The sequence below is a fragment of the Sapajus apella genome, unplaced genomic scaffold (assembly GCF_009761245.1).
Source record: "Sapajus apella isolate SASKATOON/1434 unplaced genomic scaffold, GSC_monkey_1.0 scaffold237, whole genome shotgun sequence".
In the NCBI taxonomy this organism is placed as follows: domain Eukaryota; kingdom Metazoa; phylum Chordata; class Mammalia; order Primates; family Cebidae; genus Sapajus; species Sapajus apella.
The window spans coordinates 74,632-92,432 of NW_022437177.1; the positions used below are offsets into that span (position 1 = coordinate 74,632).

Consider the following 17,801-nt stretch of genomic DNA (forward strand, 5'->3'; position numbering starts at 1 on the left):
TTTTTTTTTTTTTTTTTTTTTTTTTTTTTTTGAGACAGGGTCTTTTTGTATCACTCAGGCTGTAGTGCAGTGGCATGATCATAGCTCAGTGCAGCCTCAAACTCCTGGGCTCCAGCGGTCATCCCAACTCAGCCTCCCAAGTAGCTAGGACCACAGATGCACACCACCACACCCACTTAATTTTGTTGTTGTTGTTGAAGTGGGGTCTTGCTATGTTGCCCAGGCTGGTTTCAAACTCCTGGGTTCAAGCAATTCTCCCATCTCAGCCTCCCACTGTGCTGGGGTTAGAGCCACCACACCTGGCCAGTACAGCCACTTTGGAAGACAGTTGGGCATTTTCTTATAAAGCTAAACATACTCATACCATATGATCTAGCAATTGAGCTCTTTGGTATTTACCCAAAGAAGTTGAAAACTTAAGTCCACACAATATCTGCACACAGATGCTTATATCACCTTTATTCATAATTTTTTTTGAGACAGAGTCTTACTCCATTGCCCAGGCTAGAGTACAGTGGTGAGATCTCGGCTCACTGCAGCCTCCGCCTTCCAGGTTCAAGCAATTCTCCTGCCTCAGCCTACTGAGTAGTGGGACTACAGGTGTGTGACACCACACCCAGCTAATTTTTTGTATTTTTAGTAGAGACGGAGTTTAGCCATGATGGCCAGGGTGATCTCAACTCCTGACCTGTGGTGATCCACCTGCCCTGACCTCCCAAAGTGCTGGGATTACAGGTGTGAGCCACCGCACCCAGCCTTTTTTCATAATTGCCAAACCTTGGAAACAGCCAGGATGTCCTGTGGTACGTGAATGAACAAACTGTGATACATCCAGAGAATGGAATATTATCCAGCATAGAAAGAAATGAGCCATAGTGAACCCAGACCATCTGACACACATCTTAGTTAATTTAGAAGATTTATTTTGCCAAGGTTGAGGACGCACAGGTCAAACAGCCTCAGGACGTCCTGACAACATGTGCCCGAGGCAGTCGGTGCACAACTTGGTCTTACACATTTTAGGGAGACACGAGACATCAATCAATATATGTAAGAAGTACACTGGTTCAGTCTGGAAAGGCAGGAAAACTTGAAGCAAAGGCAGGAAGACTGGAAGCAGGGCGGGGTTTCCAGGTCACAGATAGGTGAGACACAAATGATTGCATTCTTCTGAGTTTCTGATTAGCCTTTCCAAAGGAGGCAGCCAGATTCACATTTATCTCAGTGAGCAGAGCGGTGACTTTGAAGAGAATGGGAGGGCTCATGCCTGTAATTCCAGCACTTTATGAGGCCAAGGCAGACAGATCACAAGGTCAGGAGTTCGAGACCAGCCTGGCCAACATAGTAAAACCCCATCTCTACTAAAAAAAAAAATACAAAAATTAGCTGGGCATGGTGGTATGCACCTGTAATCCCAGCTACTCGGGAGGCTGAGACAGGAGAATTGCTTGAACTTGGGAGGTGGAGGTTGTAGTGAGCCAAGATCACCCCACTGCACTCCAGCCTAGGTGACAGAGGGAGAGTCTGTCTCCAAATTAAAAAAAAAAAAAAAGGGAGGCAGGATTGCCCTAAGCCACTTTCCAGCTTGAGTTTTCCTTAGTGATTTTGGGGGCTCAAGATATTTTCCTTTCACACCATCAAGCCGTAAGACATGGAGGAAACTTAAATGCGTATTACAGAGTGAAAGACGTCGATCTAAAAAGGCTACATTACCATGTGATTCCAATTGTATGATATTCTCCGAAGGGCAAAACTATGGAGACAGTAAAAAGATCAGTGGCTGCCAGGGGCTAGTGGGGAATACAGGAATGAATGTGTAGGTAGAACATGGAGGAGTTTTAGGAAACTGAAAATATGACTGGCCCTTAAACAACGTGCGGGTGAGGGACACTGACGCTAGGTGCAGTTGAAAATCCAGGAATAACTTTAAAATATATATGTATTTGAATAAAGACAGGATCTCACCTTGCTGCCCAGGCTGGTCTGGAACTGCTGGGCTCAAGTGTTCCTCTCATCTCAGCCTCCCGAAGTGCTGGGGTTACAGGTGAGAGCCACTGCGCCTGACCTAAGTATAACTTTTTATTTTTTTTTTAAACAGTCTTGCTCTGACTCCCAGGCAGGAGTGCAGTGACACTATCTCAGCTCACTGCAACCTCCGTCTCCTGTGCTCAAATGATTCTCGTGCCTCAGCCTCTTAAGTGGCTGGGATTACAGGTGCGTGCCACTATGCCCAGCTAATTTTTGTATTTTTAGTAGAGACCGGGTTTCACCTGGTTGGCCAGGCTGATCTCAAACTCCTGAGATCAAGTGATCCACCCACCTCAGCCTCCCAAAGTGCTGGGATTGCAGGTGTGAGCCATCATGCCTGGCCCAAGTATAATTTTTGATTCCTCAAGAACTTAACTATTGATAACCAACTGTTTATCAGGAGACTTACCAATAGCATAGTCAATTAATAGGTATTTTGTGTGTTACATATATATTATATACAGTATTTTTACAATAAAGTAAGCTGAAGAAAAGAAAGTGTTACTAAGAAAATCATACAGAAGAGGGATGGGCGTGGTGGCTCATGCCTGTAATCCCAGCACTTTGGGAAGCCAGGGTGGCTGGATCACAAGGTCAGGAGTTCAAGACCAGACCATCTCTACTAAAAATACAAAAAAAATTAGCCAGGCTTGATGGTGGGCACCCATCTAATCCCAGCTACTCAGAGGGCTGAGGCAGAGAATTGCTTGAACACAGGAGGCGGAGATTGCAGTGAGCCGAGATCAGGCCACTGCACTCCAGCCTGGGTGACAGAGCGAGACTCCACCTCAAAAAAAAAAAAAAAATCATACGGAAGAGGAAGTGTATTTACTATTCATTAAGTGGAAGTGAATCATCTTCATCCTCATCGTCTTCACATTTAGTGGGCTGAGGAGGAGGAATAGAAGAGATTGGTCCTGCTGCCTCAGGGGTGGCAGAGGCAGAAGAGGTTGGAGGAGGTGGAAGGGGAGAGAGGAGAGGTAGACACAGTCCACATAATTTATTGAAAAAAATCCACGTGCCTGGCACAGTGGCTCATGTCTGTAATCCCAGCACTTTGGGAGGTCGAGGCGGACAGATCACCTGAGGTCAGGAGTTCAAGACCAGCATGGCCAATATGGTGAAACCCTATAGCTAGGCGTGGTGGCGGCATCTGTAATCCCAGCTACTCAGGAGGCTGAGGCAGAGAATCACTTGAACCCAGGAGTCAGAGGCTGCAGTAAGGCAAGATGGTGCCACTGCACTCTAGCCTGGGACAGAACAAGACTCTGTCTCAAAAAAAAAAAAAAAAAAAAGTTAAAAAAATCATACAGAAGAGGAAGTATATTTACTATTCATTAAGTAGAAGTGGATCATCATAAAGGTCTTCATCCTTGTCATCTTCATATTGAATAGGATGATGTCATATGTAAAATTTTTGGTGACGCAAAAGAAGCAGTACTTGAATATGAATTTCCTCAGCAAGGCAATTTACTCCTATAGGAGGGTGCATCTCACAGATGGAGCAATGGCGAGCACACACCTAGACAAAGGAGGGAAAGGCGTTCTTATTCCTGATGGTGGGTCACCCCTACTGCTGTGTCGTTCCCCTATTGGCCAGGGTTAGACCGCACAGTCTAGTCTAATTCCAGTTGGCTATTTTAAAGGGAGCAGGGGTATGAGCCAGAGTGGCGGGGTGGGTAGTTTTGGGGGAAGGACGGCTACAGACAGGTCAGAGCAGATAACCAGGGGTGATAAGGAGGTGACCAGAGCAGGTGACCAGGAGGAGTCAGGACAGAGCAGGGGACTGGGGAAACAGATGTGAACTACTGATTAGAACTGCTGGGACAGGTTGTTTACTGAAACTACAAGGAAGTTAAATTTTAAAATGGAGAATTAAAGAATAAGAGAGCTGAATGTACTGACATACTGCTTCTTTGAGGAGAAACTTGAGGTTCGCTATATCTAGCACTGAAGAGGGGGAAGAGGAGTGGTCTTGCTGTCTCAGGGGTGGCAGAGGCAGAAGAGGTGGAAGAGATGGAAGGGGAGAGAGGAGAGAGGCAGGCACACTCCATGTAATTTTTATTGAAACAAATCCACATATAAGTTGACCTGCACAGGTCAAACTCACGTTGTTCAAGGGTCAACTGTACTCCGTGTGACACTCTAATGGTGGACACATGTCATTTATATATTTGTCCAAACGCATAGAATGTACACCACCAGCCGAGCATGGTGGCTCACGCCTGTAATTCCAGCACTTTGGGAGGCCAAGGCAGGCGGATCACCTGAGGTTGGGAGCTTGAGACCAGCCTGACTAACATGAAAAAAACCCTGTCTCTATTAAAAATACAAAATTAGCTGGGCATGGTGGTGCATGCCTGAAATCCCAGCTACCTGGGAGACTAAGGCAGGAGAATCACTTGAATCCGGGAGGCGGAGGTTGCAGTGAGCTAAGATTGCACCATTGTGCTCCAGCCTGGGCAATAAGAGCAAAACTCCGACTCAAAAAAAAAAAAAGAAGAAGGAAGAAGGAAGAAGAGGAAAAGGAAGAGGAAGAAGGAGGAGGAGGAGGAGGAGAAGAGGAAGAATGTACATCACCAAGAGCAAACCCTAATGGAAACTACAAACTTTGAGTGATAATGATGTGTCAGTGCAGGTTCATTGATTGTGACAGATACACCATTCTAGTGCTGGACCGTGATAATAGGGGAGTCTGTGCATGTGTTGGGGCAGGGGGTAGAAATCTGTGTAACTTCTGCTCAATTTTGTCACGAACCTAAAACTGCTCTAGGCCAGGCACAGTGGCTCATGCCTGTAATCCCAGCGCTTTGGGAAGCTAAGGCTGGAGGATCCCTTGAGTCCAGGAGTTTGAGACCAGCTTGGCCAACATAGCGAGACCCTCACCTCTATAAAAAAAAAAAAAAATAGAGGCCGAGATGCCGGTGGATCACCTGAGGTCAGAAGTTCAAGACAAGTCTGGCCAACACGGTGAAACTCCGTCTCTACTAAAAATACAAAAATCAGCCAGGTGTGGTGGCAGGCGCCTGTAATCCCAGCTACTTGGAAGGCTGAGGCAGGAGAATCACTTGAACCTGGGAGGCAGAGGCTGAAGTGAGCTGAGATCGTGCCACAACTCTCCAGCCTGGGTAACGGAGTGAGACTCATCTCAAAAAACAAACAAAAAAATAGCCTGTAATCCCAGCACTTTGGGAGGCCAAGATGGGTGGATCACCTGAGTTCAGGAGTTTGAGACCAGCCTGGCCAACATGCTGAAACCCTGTCTCTACTAAAAATACAAACATTAGCTGGGAGTGGTGGCCTTCACCTGTAATCCCAGCTCCTTGGGAGGCTGAGGCAGGAGAATCTCTTGAACGTGGGAGGCAGAGGCTGCAGTGAGCCTAGACTGCGCCACTGCACTCCAGCCTGGGTGACAGAGGGAGACCCTGCCTCAAAAACAATAAAAATAAATGAATAAATAAAGCCGAGCACAGTGGTTCATGCCTGTAATCCTAGCGCTTTGGGAGGCCGAGACAGGAAGATTTCTTGAGGCCAAGAGTTTAAGACCAACCTGGCCAGCATAGCAAGACCCTATCTTAAAAAAAATAATAATAAAACTACTCTTTTGAAAAGTCTTAAAATTATTTATTGATCTGGTGGGGTGGCTCAAGCCTGTAATCCCAGCACTTTGGGAGGCTGAGGTGGATGGATCACCTGAGGTCAGGAGTTCAAGTCCAACCTGGCCAACATGGCAAAACCCCATCTCTACTAAAAATACAAAAATTAGCTAGGCATGGTGGCACGTGCCTGTAATCCCAGCTACTTGGGAGGCTGAGGCAGGCGAATTGCTTGAATCTGGGAGGTTGAGGTTACAATGAGCCGAGATTGTGCCACTGCACTCCAACCTGGGCAACAGAGTGAGACTCCGTCTCAAAAAAAAAATAATTTATCTTGGTGATTTAGATTTTCAGCACTGTCTTAAATTTTGCAGCAAGGAGAATACCTCACTCTAGTATCTGCCTCAGCCCACAACCTTCACGTGGTTCTACCAGGCAGAGCTCCTATCCCCAAATCCTTGGAAACTTGGGCTTGGAGGAAGACATTGTCTCTGACTCACCTAGGAAGTATCCCCCATTCCCTCTATCCCTTAGCACCCTACTTCCTCAGCCTCCACTATATGCCCAGCTCTGTGCTGGGAGGTGCGAGGTCCCTAGAAAGAGGACACTTGATATCCCAGGAGGCCCCAGGGGTGGCCTCCAGGGGAATCCCAGATCTGGCTCAGGCAGGACATTCCCAGGCCCACCCTGGCTGAGTCCCCAGCCTGGTGGGTCTCCTGGAAACTCCCCAGGCTGGTTTTGGGGTGGGAGGCCCACGAGGAAGCAATTTACATACACAACAGCCCAGTCACGTCAACCCTCCCCACCTGATGCCAGGATAAAGGGGAGACGGGCCCATTCCGCAGGTCTCAGCCACGGGCACCAGCACAAGAGGAAGGACATTTCACTGTCAACCCAGGTGAGCCCAGAAGCCAGCTCCTGCGACAATCCCAGGCTCCTGAACACTCAAGCTCAAGGTGCGCTCTAAGCTACTGCTGATGGCGTGGAATCTGGGGCTGGAACTGGATGAGAGGTGACAGCTCCTGGACCCTGTGGGCTCGGAGTGGGCCTCAGCAAATACCATCCTCAGCCCCCGCACCCATGCTCTGCCTGAGCCTGAAATGTTGGTTGCAAAAAAAAAAAGCGGGAGGCAGTGCCAACTTCAGGCCTCTGCTCCTCTCTCCTCCCCCAACACAGCCAGTCTTACCAGTACAGCAGGCGGCAGCTGAGAGTCCCCTCTGGTGGCCAGCAGGGGCTACAGAGCTGTCACTCTGGAGAGGGGACAGGGTTTGCTGGGTTGGCCTCGGTCTATCTCTCTGGAGAATGGGCAGAGTTTATGGAGTCTGAACCACCTGGTCGCCAGGCCCCTCTGGGGATGGGCCTGGCTTACTGAACACTGACCTCAGCCGAGGAGGGACAGGAGAGACTGGGGGAGGCTGCAAGGCCCCGATGACCTTGACCCGGGGTTCACTGCCCCATATCCCTGCTGCCTCCCGCCCACAGCTCTACAAGAGGCAGGTCTGTCATTAGCCGCTGAACTTTGACAGTGGCCAAAGGCTCTGCTCAGTTCTCTGTGCCTGTCTCCGTCCAGCACCGCTGAGGTTCTCTGCTGAGGCCAACCGGGAATATCCCTTGGAAACTGGAATCCTGCAATGGTGGCCCAGCGTGTCATCTGGATCCTACTCGGATTGCTACTGTGGTCAGACCCAGGGGCAGGTGAGTCAGGGGGCAGAGTTCTGAAACCAAACCTCTTGGCTCTGCGGAAGGTATACTGGTGTCTCGTCTGTGTCTGGTCCTGCATGAAGTGAGGCTGGAGACTCAAGCTCTCAAAGAACCTCCAGCATGGAGACATAGATAGTCACAGCCCCACAGAGTCAGGGCAAGGATAGCGGGAGGAATCTGGGGCCTGGGGAGCAAAAGTAGGGAAGGCTTCCTGGAGGGGGAGACATAGGAGCTAGGATAGGAAGAAAGAATTGATTTGGTGGAGAAGCAAGAAAGGGCTTTTTAGGCACAGAAGAACAACGCTACAGAGGAATGAGGTGGTGGACTGGTGAGGAACCTAGATTCTAGAGAGGAGAGTGCGGCAAGTAAGACTTCCTAGATTCAAATCCTGCCTCTGGCTGGGCGCAGGGGCTCACGCCTGTAATCCCAACACTTTGGGAGACCGAAGCGTGCAGATCACTTGAGGTCAGGAGTGCAAGACCAGCCTGGCCAACATGGTGAAACCCCATCTCTACTAAAAATACAAAAACTAGCCAGGTATGGTGGCAGGCACCTGTAATTCCTGCTACTCTGGGAGGCTGAGCCTGGAAAATCACTTGAACTCAGGAGGTGGAGGTTGCAGTGATCTGAGCACTGCTGCACTCCAGCCTGGATGACAGAGTGAGGCTCCATCTCAAAAAAAAAAAAAAGGCAAATCTTGTCTCTGTCACTTCCTTGCTGTGTGACCTTACGCGGGTAACTTAACCTCTCTGTGCTTCAGATGCCTCATCTGTAAAGGGACACTATCTTAGTCCCTTTGTGCTTCTATATCAGAATACCTGAAATCAAGAAAATTTGTAAAGAAGAGAAATTTACTTTCTTGCAATTCTGCAAGCTGGGAAGTCCAGATGCCAGCACCTTGATCTTGGATGCCTCTGTTATTTTTTTTTTGAAACGGAATCTCACTCTGCCACCCAGGCTGGAGTGCAGCGGCACGATCTCAGCTCACTGCAACCTCCACCACCCGGGTTCAAGAGATCCTCCTGCCTTAGCCTCCCAAGTAGCTGGGATTACAGGCGTCCACCACCACACCCGGCTAACTTTTGTATTTTTAGTAGAAACAAGGTTTCACTCTGTTGACCAGGCTGATCTCAAACTCCTGACCTCAAGTGATCCTTGCACCTCAGCCTCCCAAAGTTCTAGGATTACAGGCCTGACCCACCACCCCAGGCCAAATTTCGGTTCTTTATAAATTACTCAACCTCAGATATTCTGTAATAGCAGCACCAATGTACTAAGACAGAGGCTAATAGGACCTACCTCACAAGGGCTGTGAAGATTAAATGAGTTAAATTATAATATATAAGTCAGCTAGACTAGTAGCTAGTACATAGTAAATGTTTACTGAATGTTAGCTATTATTGGATGACCCATCCCTGAACCAGCTCTGAGCCTTACTTAGCATTTCTAGGTTTGCAGTTTAGCAACTGATATTTCCCCAACAGGACACAACCCTGTCCTGTTCCACCCACTGCCTCCCAGGCATCTTTCTTTCTTTTTTTCTTTTTCTTTTTTCTTTTTTTTCTTTTTTTTTTTTTTTTGAGATGTGGTCTCACTCTGTCACCCAGGCTGGAGTGCAGTGGGGGATCTCGGCTCACTGCAACCTCCACTTCCTGGGTTCAAGCAATTCTCCTGCCTCAGCCTCCTGAATAACTGGGATTACCGTTGTGTGCCGGAATGCCCAGCTAATTTTTGTATTTTTAGTAGAGACAGGGTTTCACCATGTTTTACCGGCTGGTCTTGAACTCCCAACCTGAAGTGATCTACCCACCTCAGCCTCCCAAAGTGCTGGGATTACAGGTGTGAGCCACTGCACCTAGGCTTTTTTTTTTTTTTGGAAACAGAGTATCACTCTGTTGCCCAGGCTGGAGTGCAATGGCATGATCTCAGCCTACTGCAACCTCCACCTCCACATGAAGCACAAAGGGACTAAGATAATGTCCCTTTACAGATGAGGCATCTGAAGCACAGAGAGGTTAAATTACCTGCCCAAAGTCACACAGCAAGGAAGTGGCAGGGGCAGGATTTGCCTTTTTTTTTTTTTTTCAAGTGATTCTCCCACCTCAGCCTCCTGAGTAGCTGGGATTACAGGTGTGTGCCAACATGCCCAGTTAATTTTTGTATTTTTAGTAGAGACCAGGTTTCACGGTGTTGGCCAGGCTGGTCTCGAACTCCTGACCTCAGGTGATCCACCTGCCTTGGCCTCTCAAAGTGCTGGGATTATAGGTGTGAGCCACCGCACCCAGCCCCAGGCATCTTTCCAAATACCTCTTCCTCTACATCCCCAACTTGTAACTTCGATCCATCACTAAAGGCTGTCCATCTCTTCCTCTCAAGATCTCAGGACTCCTCTGCTTTTGCCCACTACAATGTCACTACCTGCCTTCTGCCACCTTCATCTCTCACCTCCACAGTGTCTCCCTTCTCTGTTCTAGCACCCTAAAAATCCATTTCCTTATGGCAGCCAAATAAACAAATCTAAGTTTAAGAAACTAGTCTTAGGATGCCAAGCTGGTCACATCTCTCTCCTGCTCATAATCCTGCCGTGGCTCCCCAGTACTCACAGACAGTCTGAGTTTCTTAACCAACAGGCCACAGTCTGTGTGCCTCAGTTTCCTCATCTGTAAAAGGATAGTGTTGGGGGTCATGGGGTTATCAGATGGAGAGCTGGGAGCATTGGGAAGGTGTGGAATCAATATAAGAAGGCTCAGGAATGGGTGGAGCTGGGCTAACACATTCTTTCCTCCTGCAGCCTCCCTGCCGCTGCTCATGAAGTCTGTCATCCAGGCCCTGGCTGAGCTGGAGCAGAAGGCGCCGGCTGTCAAGGCCAGCCACAAAGTTTCTGCATGGCTGCTGTCAGGCCCAAGCTCTGGCCCCTACAATCACCTCTACCACTTCCTGCTGGGGGCACGGAGCCTGGATGCTGCAGAGCTGGATCCCTACTCACTGAGCCCAGAACTGCAAGGCCTGACCAAGGAGGTGGCTCGACATGGTGTACGAGACGGGCAGGAATACGGGGTGGTGCTGGCACCCGATGGCTCGACCGTGGCTGTGGAGCCTCTGCTGGCGGGGCTGCAGGCAGGGCTGCAAGGGCGCAGGGTCATAAACTTGCCCTTGGACAGCACAGCTGCCTCTCGGGTGGCTGGAGTCACCTTTCCAGATGTTGCAGCCATTGCTCCAGATGGAAGAGCCCCCTCCTCCCCAGGACTCAGGGATGCTGCTCCAGATGTCACCACTGCAAATATTGGAACCAACTCTCCCGATGCTACAACAGGCTCTCCAGATGTCCAAGCTTCCTTGCCAGATGCCAAAGCCAAGTCCCCCCCGACCACGGTGGACAGCCTCCTGGCAGTCACCCTGGCTGGAAACCTGGGCCTGACCTTCCTCCCAGGTTCCCAGACCCAGAGTCATCCAGGCCTGGGAAGTGAGGGCTGCTGGGACCAGCTCTCTGTCCCTCAGACCTTTAGGCTCCTGGACCCCAGGGCATCTCTGTTAACCATGGCCTTCCTCAATGGTGCCCTGGATGGGTTCATCCTTGGAGACTACCTGAGCCGGACTCCTGAGCCCCAGCCGTCCCTCAGCCACTTGCTGAGCCAGTACTATGGGGCTGGGGTGGCTGGAGACCCAGGGTTCCGCAGCAACTTCCGACGGCAGAATGGGGCTGCTCTGACTTCAGCCCCCCTCCTGGCCCAGCAGGTGTGGGGAACCCTTGTCCTGCTACAGAGGCTGGAGCCGGTACACCCCCAGCTTCAGCACATGAGCCAGGAACGCCTGGCCCAGGTGGCCACCAATGCTACCAAGGAGTTCACAGAGGCCTTCCTGGGTGAGGAGGTTCCCCACACCCTGTGACCCTTACCATGACAGATGCAGATGCCCCCCAACCTCATGTGTTCAGGGACGTTGAGGACTAGACGAGTCCAGAGAGGACAATAAAGAATCTGGTTGGAGGTGGGTGGGACAGCTGCACAGACGAGGAAATGCTAGAGATGGGCCTTGAGGGATGAATAGGAGTTCATCTAATTTTGTTTTGTTTCATTGTATTCATTTGCATTAATTTATGGGGTACAAGTGTAACTTTGTTACTCACACAGATTGCATCGTGGTGGAGTCTGGGGTTTTAGGGTATCCATCACTCCAATAACATACAGTGACCCATTAAGCAATCTGTCGTCATCCTCCCTCCTCACTCCCTCCACCCTTCTGAATCTCCACTGTCTATCTTTCCACACATGCATGTCTACACATTGTTTAGCTCCCTTTTAAAAGTGAGAACTTATGGTATTTGTCTTTCTGTGTTTGACTTGTTTCACTTGAGATAATGGCGTCCAGTTCCATCCATGTTGCTGCAAAAGACATTATTTTATTTTTGTTTTTGTTTTTTTTGAGACAGACTTTTGCTCTTGTCATCCAGGCTGGAGTACAATGGCTCGATCTCGGCACACTGCAGCCTCTGCCTCCCAAGTTCAAGCGATTCTCCTGCCTCAGCCTCCTGAGGAGCTGGGATTATAGGCATGCACCACCACACCCGACTAATTTTTGTATTTTTAGTAGATATGGGGCTTCACCATGTTGGCCAGGCGGGTCTTGAACTCCTGACCTCAGGTGATCCACCCACCTCGCCCTCCCAAAGTGCTGGCATTACAGGCATGAGCCACGGCACCCAGCCAAAAGGCATTCTTTTTTTAATTTTTTTGAGACAGAGTCTTGCTGTGTCTTGCCCATGTTGGAGTTCAGTGGTGTGATCTCAGCTCACTGCTGCTTCCACCTCCTGGGTTCAAGCAATTCTCCTGCCTCAGCCTCCCAGGTAGCTGGGATTACAGGCACGTGCCATCATGCCCAGCTGATTTTTGTGTTTTTAGTAGAGACAAGGTTTCACCACTTTGGCCAGGCTGGTCTGGAGCTCCTGACCTCAGGTGATCCGCCCGACTTGTCCTCCCAAAGTGCTGGGATTACAGGTGTGAGACACTTCGCCCCACCCACCCCCAATTTTTTTTTTAATAAAAATAAAATAGATTTAGTTGGGTACATTTAGTTGGTCCCCAGGGAGGACTAATGTGGGGTGAGACTGGACTCTTTCTAACTCTGAGAGGAGGCTGGGGGATGGTCTGTATGTGTGCTTTAATGGGGGTGAAGGGGGCAGGCAGAGAAACACTTCCTGACCCCAGCCTTGAACCCCCTTGCCTGTAGGATGCCCGGCCATCCACCCCCGCTGCCGCTGGGGAGCGGCGCCTTATAGGGGCCGCCCGACGCCGCTGCATCTGCCACTGGGATTCTTGTACGTGCATCACACCTACGTGCCTGCCCCACCGTGCACGGACTTCGCGCGCTGCGCAGCCAACATGCGCTCCATGCAGCGCTACCACCAGGACACGCAAGACTGGGAGGACATCGGCTACAGGTGGGAGGGGCCCGGCCGGGGCGGAGACGGGGCTCACGTCAGGGGGTGGGGTCTGAGTGGGCGCAGCCTGATGCAGGGGGCTGGGCTTGAATCCGAGGAAAGCTGGTAAGACCGAGGAGGAGTCCTGATAGGTGGAGCCAAGTTGGAGAGGTGGTGTGGCCTAGGCTAGGGGCGTGGCCTTAACAGGAACCAGGACTAGCTAAAAGGTGGGACTCCGGTAAGGGTAGAGAACTGGGGCAGGAGGCGGGATCTGGGAGAGGAGCGGGACCAGTGGTAGAGTCTGGGTCTGAGGCCAGGCAGAGATGGCCTAAAACAGACAAGGAGGCGGGGTGAGGTGGCTCCCGCCTGTAATCTCACCACATTGGGAGGCTGAGACGGGAGGATCGCTTGAGCCCAGGAGTTCGAGACCAGCCTGAGCAATATAGGAAGACCCCCACCACCACCACCATCTCTACAAATGAAAAAAATTAAAAAAAAAAAAAAAAAAAAAGCCGGGGGTGGTGTTGCAGGCCTGTAGTCCCGGCTACTCGTTAGTCTAAGGTGGGAAGATCGCTGGAGCCCAGGTTTTCTAGGCTTTAGTGAGTTATGATCGCATCTCTGCACTCCAGCCTGGGCGACAGAGCAAGAACCCGTCTCGAAAAGAAGAAAGAAAGAAAAGAAAAATCTAACCAAAACAAACAAACAAAAAAAACACAAGGCTGGGTGCGGTGGCTCACGGCTGTAATCCCAGCACTTTGGGAGGCCGAGGCAGGCGGATCACCTGAGGTCAGGAGTTCCTTATAATCCCAGCTACTGGGGAGGATGAGGCAGTAGAATCGCTTAAACTCGGGAGGCGGAGGTTGCAGTGAGTCGAGATAGCGCCCTTACACTCCAGCCTGGGCGACAAAAACGAAACTCCATCCCAAAAAAGAAAGAAAGAAAAAGCGAGCGAGCGATTGAGAGAGAGATGAAGAAGAAGAAAGGAAAAAAAGCCCCCCCAAAAAACAGAAAAGCGCTCTGAATTGCGGAAGAACTGGACTTGAGAAAAGGCAGGGGGCCGGACGCGGTGGCTCACGCCTGTAACCCCAGCATTTTGGGAGGCCGAGGATCGTCTGAGGTTGGGAGTTCGAGACCAGCTGGCCAGCATGGTGAAACCCTGTCTCTACTAAAAATACAAAAATCAGCTGTGCGTAGTGGCGGGCGCCTCTAATCCCAGCTACTAAGGAAGCTGAGGCAGGAGAATCGCTTGAACCCAGGAGGCGGAGGTTGCAGTGAGCCGAAATCGTGCCACTGCACTCCAGCCTGGGTGACAGAGCCAGACTCCTTCTCAAAAAAAAAAAAAAAAAAAGGCAGAGCGTGGGAGGAGGAGAGCAGAAGGGGGCGTGCCAGCACTGAAGGGCGGATCCAGAGAAACCGAACGGTTCTGGAGTGGCAGCTGGTGTGAGAGTGGGACACAGCTAGATGGGACAGAGACTGCGCGACCGCGAGGGGCTTGGGGTCAGTGGCCCTTGGCACAGCGGCGGACTAGAGGAGGGGAGCGGAAAAGGGCCGGGGCCCCCCTCACGCCTTGTGGTGCTTGCTTTCCCCTTCCCTCCGCAGTTTCGTGGTGGGCTCGGACGGCTACGTGTACGAGGGACGCGGCTGGTACTGGGTAGGCGCGCACACGCTCGGTCACAACTCCCGCGGCTTCGGCGTGGCCATCGTGGGCAATTACACCGCGGCTCTACCCACCGAGGCCGCTCTGCGCACGGTGCGCGACACGCTCCCGAGTTGTGCGGTGCGCGCCGGCCTCCTGCGGCCCGACTACGCGCTGCTGGGTCACCGCCAGCTGGTGCGCACCGACTGCCCCGGCGACGCGCTCTTCGACCAGCTGCGCACCTGGCCGCATTTCACTGCGGTGAGTCTGCCCCGCCTGCACCCCCGGGGCCCGCCGCCCCTCAGTCTGCACCAGCTCCAGGAGAGCTGCCTGCCTGTAACTGCTGTGCCAGCCAGGCCCCCTACTTCCCTGCAGTCTATTCAGGCAACCCAGGCCCAGCCTTCGCGGGTCACTCTGCGGGCAGCATCCCTGATCCTGTGACTTCTGCCTGTGCAGCCTCAGCTTAGCGCGGGACCCAGCCAGCTTGTGCTTTCCCAGCTCCTAATACCTCTACTTTTCCAGCCAGGGCATGGACCCTGACTCTGCCCTCACAACCTCAGCCTGGCCTTCATAAACTCTACCCAAGCCACAACCCATCAGCCTGCACCACCCTCAGGAGCCCTGAGCCTACCCAAAGGCCCTCTGTCCACACAACACGAACCTAGGCTGTGACCCTTTGCCTGCATAGCCTCTGTCCAGCTCTTAATCCTGTGTTGCAATTCTCTGCCCAATCTCAACTCTGAGGATGCTTGTTTTGTCCCTGACTCCTTAACCTCCAGATGACTACTCTTATGCCAGCGCAACTTTGGCCTGATGACCTCATCCCAGCCCTTGATCGCCATCACTAAAACAATTTTAGAATCATACCTGGACAGTCTCGTGCTACCTACATAGTGCCACTTCATTTCATTAAGCTATACAAGCATACCTATCTTGGCCTATAATTGGCTTCGTCCCCAACTCTCATTTGGGACACTGTCCCCTCGCTGATCCAGGGTTCTACCACCAGGAGGGCAGACCCAGCCACACACAACCACCCACAAGCCTCACGCTCTTTTGTCTTTTCCAGAATGTGAAGACAAGGCCTGCCAGGAGTGTCTCTCAGAGATCCAGGAGGGAGCCATCCCTATTGACCCTGCCTGCCTCAGACCTCCAATAAAGACAGCATGGAAAGAAAGTCTCTGTTCATGCATCATCTGTGTTTGCACACATTGTCTTAGTTTGGGTTTTCCCAGAAGCAGACTTTAAGACAATAATTCTAGCCAAGTAGTTTATTGAGAGGAGATCCCAGGGCAGGGCACAGTGGCTCACTCACATCTGTAATCCCAGCACTTTGGGATGCTAAGGCAAGAGGATTGCCTGAGCTCAGAAGTTTGAGACCAGCCTGGGCAACAGAGTGAAATCCCATTTCTGCAAAAAAATCTTTAAAATTATCCAGGCATAGCAGGGCACAGTGGCTCACGCCTGTAATCCCAGCATTTTGGGAGGCTGAGGAGGGTGGATCACCTGAGCTGAAAAGTTTGAGACCAGCTTGGCCAAATGGCAAAACCCCATCTCTAGCAAAAATTTAAAAAATTAGCCAGGTGTGGTGGCGCATGCCTAAGGTAGGAGGATTACTTGGGCCCAGCAGGCAGAGGTTGCAATGAGCTGAAATCGCACCACTGCACTTCCAGCCTGAGTGATGGAGTGAGACCCCATGTCAAAAAAAAAAAAAAAAAAAGGGCTGAGTGCATTGGCCCATGCCTGTAATCCCACCATTCTGGGAGGCTGAGGCGGGCAGATCACGAGGTCGGGAGTTCAAGACCAGCCTGGCCAACATAGTGAAACCTTGTCCCTACTAAAAATACAAAAATTAGCCAGGTGTGGTGGCACATGCCTGTAGTCCCAGCTACTGAGAAGGCTGAGGCAGGATGCTGGGAGGCAGAGGTTGCAGTGAGCTGAAACCACATCTTTGCACTCCTGGCTGGGTGACAGAGTGAGACTCCAACTCAAAAAAAAAAAAGCTGGGCATGGTAGTGTGTGCCTGTAGTCCCAGTTGCTTGGAAGGCTGAGACAGGAGAGTTGCTTGAACCTGGAAGGTGGAGGTTGCAGTGAGCTAAGATCGTGCCACTGCACTCCAGCCTGGCAACAGAGCAAAACTCTGCCTAAAAATAAAAAAAATTAAAAAAAATCTAGGCATAATGGTGTGTGCCTGTAGTCCCAACCACTCCGGAGGCTGAAGTGGGAGGATTGCTGGGGCCACGAGGTCGAGGCTGCTGTGAACCATGATCGTGTCACTGTACTCCAGCCTGGACAACAGAGTGAGACCTTGTCTCAAAGAAAAGAAAGGAAGGTGGAGAATGATGGTTTCCAGTTTCATCCATGTCCCTTCAAAGGATATGAAACCATCATTCTCAGCAAGCTGATACAAGAACAGAAAACCAAACACCGCATGTGTTCACTCATAAGTGGGTGTTGAACAACGAAAACACACGGACACAGGGAGGAGAACATCACACACTGGGGCCTGGAGGGTGGGGGGCCAGGGGAGGAATAGCAGGGGGTAGGGGGGATTGGGGAGGGATAGCATTAGGAGAAATACCTAATGTAGATGACGGGGCGATGGACGCAGCAAACCACAACCATGGCACGTGTATACCTATGTAACAAACCTGCACCATTTGCACGTGTCCCCAGAAAAAGTATAATAAAAAAGAAAAGAAAAGAAAGGAATAAAAGAAAGAGGAAAGAAGGCGGGGAGGGAGAGAGGGAAAGAAAAAGAAAAAAAAAAAGAGAGGTGAGCCCAGGCGGAGAACTGGAGGCAGCCAGGAAAGAATGTGTTTTCAAGCAAATTTCCACTGTAGGCAACAAGAGCTCAGTCTCACTGGGGACACCTGGGGGAGAGCATGGGACACATACCTCAGAGTCATCCCACACAAGGGTTGAGGGAGCTGGGGTGTTTATACACTAGCTCCCATCAGTTATCAAGTGAGGGCTGCTTTCAGGGACATGTTAATTCATTGACACTTTTGGAATGCTGGTTACATTGGACTGTATCTGCTAGATACAAATGGCTGCAAATGTTACCTCCTCAGGGAAGTCCTCCCTGATTTTTCCAGCTCAAAGAGTGGCATTTTTGCTGAGCATCCACTGCAGTCTATTTCCTTCTAGGTCCTCCTTACCGGCTAGAAATGTCCCATGTTCAGAGTTTAGGATCTTATCTACCTCCATTGTCTGTGAGCTCCAGGAAGGCAGAAACCAAGCTTGGTTAGTTCTCTGTGGCTTCTCCAGCACCCAACACGTAATAGGCACTCAGGAAACATTTGTTGACTAGACAAAGGCTTACGTGACTCTTTTGAAACTGATGTTATCATCTTGTACAAATAAGGAAACTGAGGCTCAGAGAGAGGAAATGACTTGCCTGAGGTCACACAGAGGGAGAGGG

The 17,801-nt window shown here is 50.8% G+C and overlaps 1 protein-coding gene across 1 annotated transcript; it reads left to right on the forward strand.

Annotated features, from left to right (window-relative positions):
* Positions 1-6,775: 6,775 nt before the first annotated feature.
* PGLYRP2 (peptidoglycan recognition protein 2) lies at positions 6,776-15,554 on the forward strand. The gene is made up of 5 exons (XM_032271534.1): positions 6,776-7,319; positions 10,117-11,187; positions 12,552-12,762; positions 14,341-14,638; positions 15,447-15,554. The coding sequence occupies exons 1-5, from the start codon at positions 7,256-7,258 to the stop codon at positions 15,534-15,536; spliced, it is 1,734 nt and encodes a 577-aa protein (XP_032127425.1). The 5' UTR covers positions 6,776-7,255; the 3' UTR covers positions 15,537-15,554.
* The last annotated feature ends 2,247 nt before the right edge of the window (positions 15,555-17,801 follow it).

What these genes read in the sequence shown, in the direction of transcription:
- PGLYRP2 (XM_032271534.1), top strand. Translation starts at nt 7,256, where the DNA reads ATGGTGGCCCAGCGTGTCATCTGGATCCTACTCGGATTGCTACTGTGG. An exon ending in GTGGTCAGACCCAGGGGCAG is followed by an intron (nt 7,320 to 10,116) that starts GTGAGTCAGGGG and finishes TTCCTCCTGCAG; the next exon opens with CCTCCCTGCCGCTGCTCATG. An exon ending in GTTCACAGAGGCCTTCCTGG is followed by an intron (nt 11,188 to 12,551) that starts GTGAGGAGGTTC and finishes CCTTGCCTGTAG; the next exon opens with GATGCCCGGCCATCCACCCC.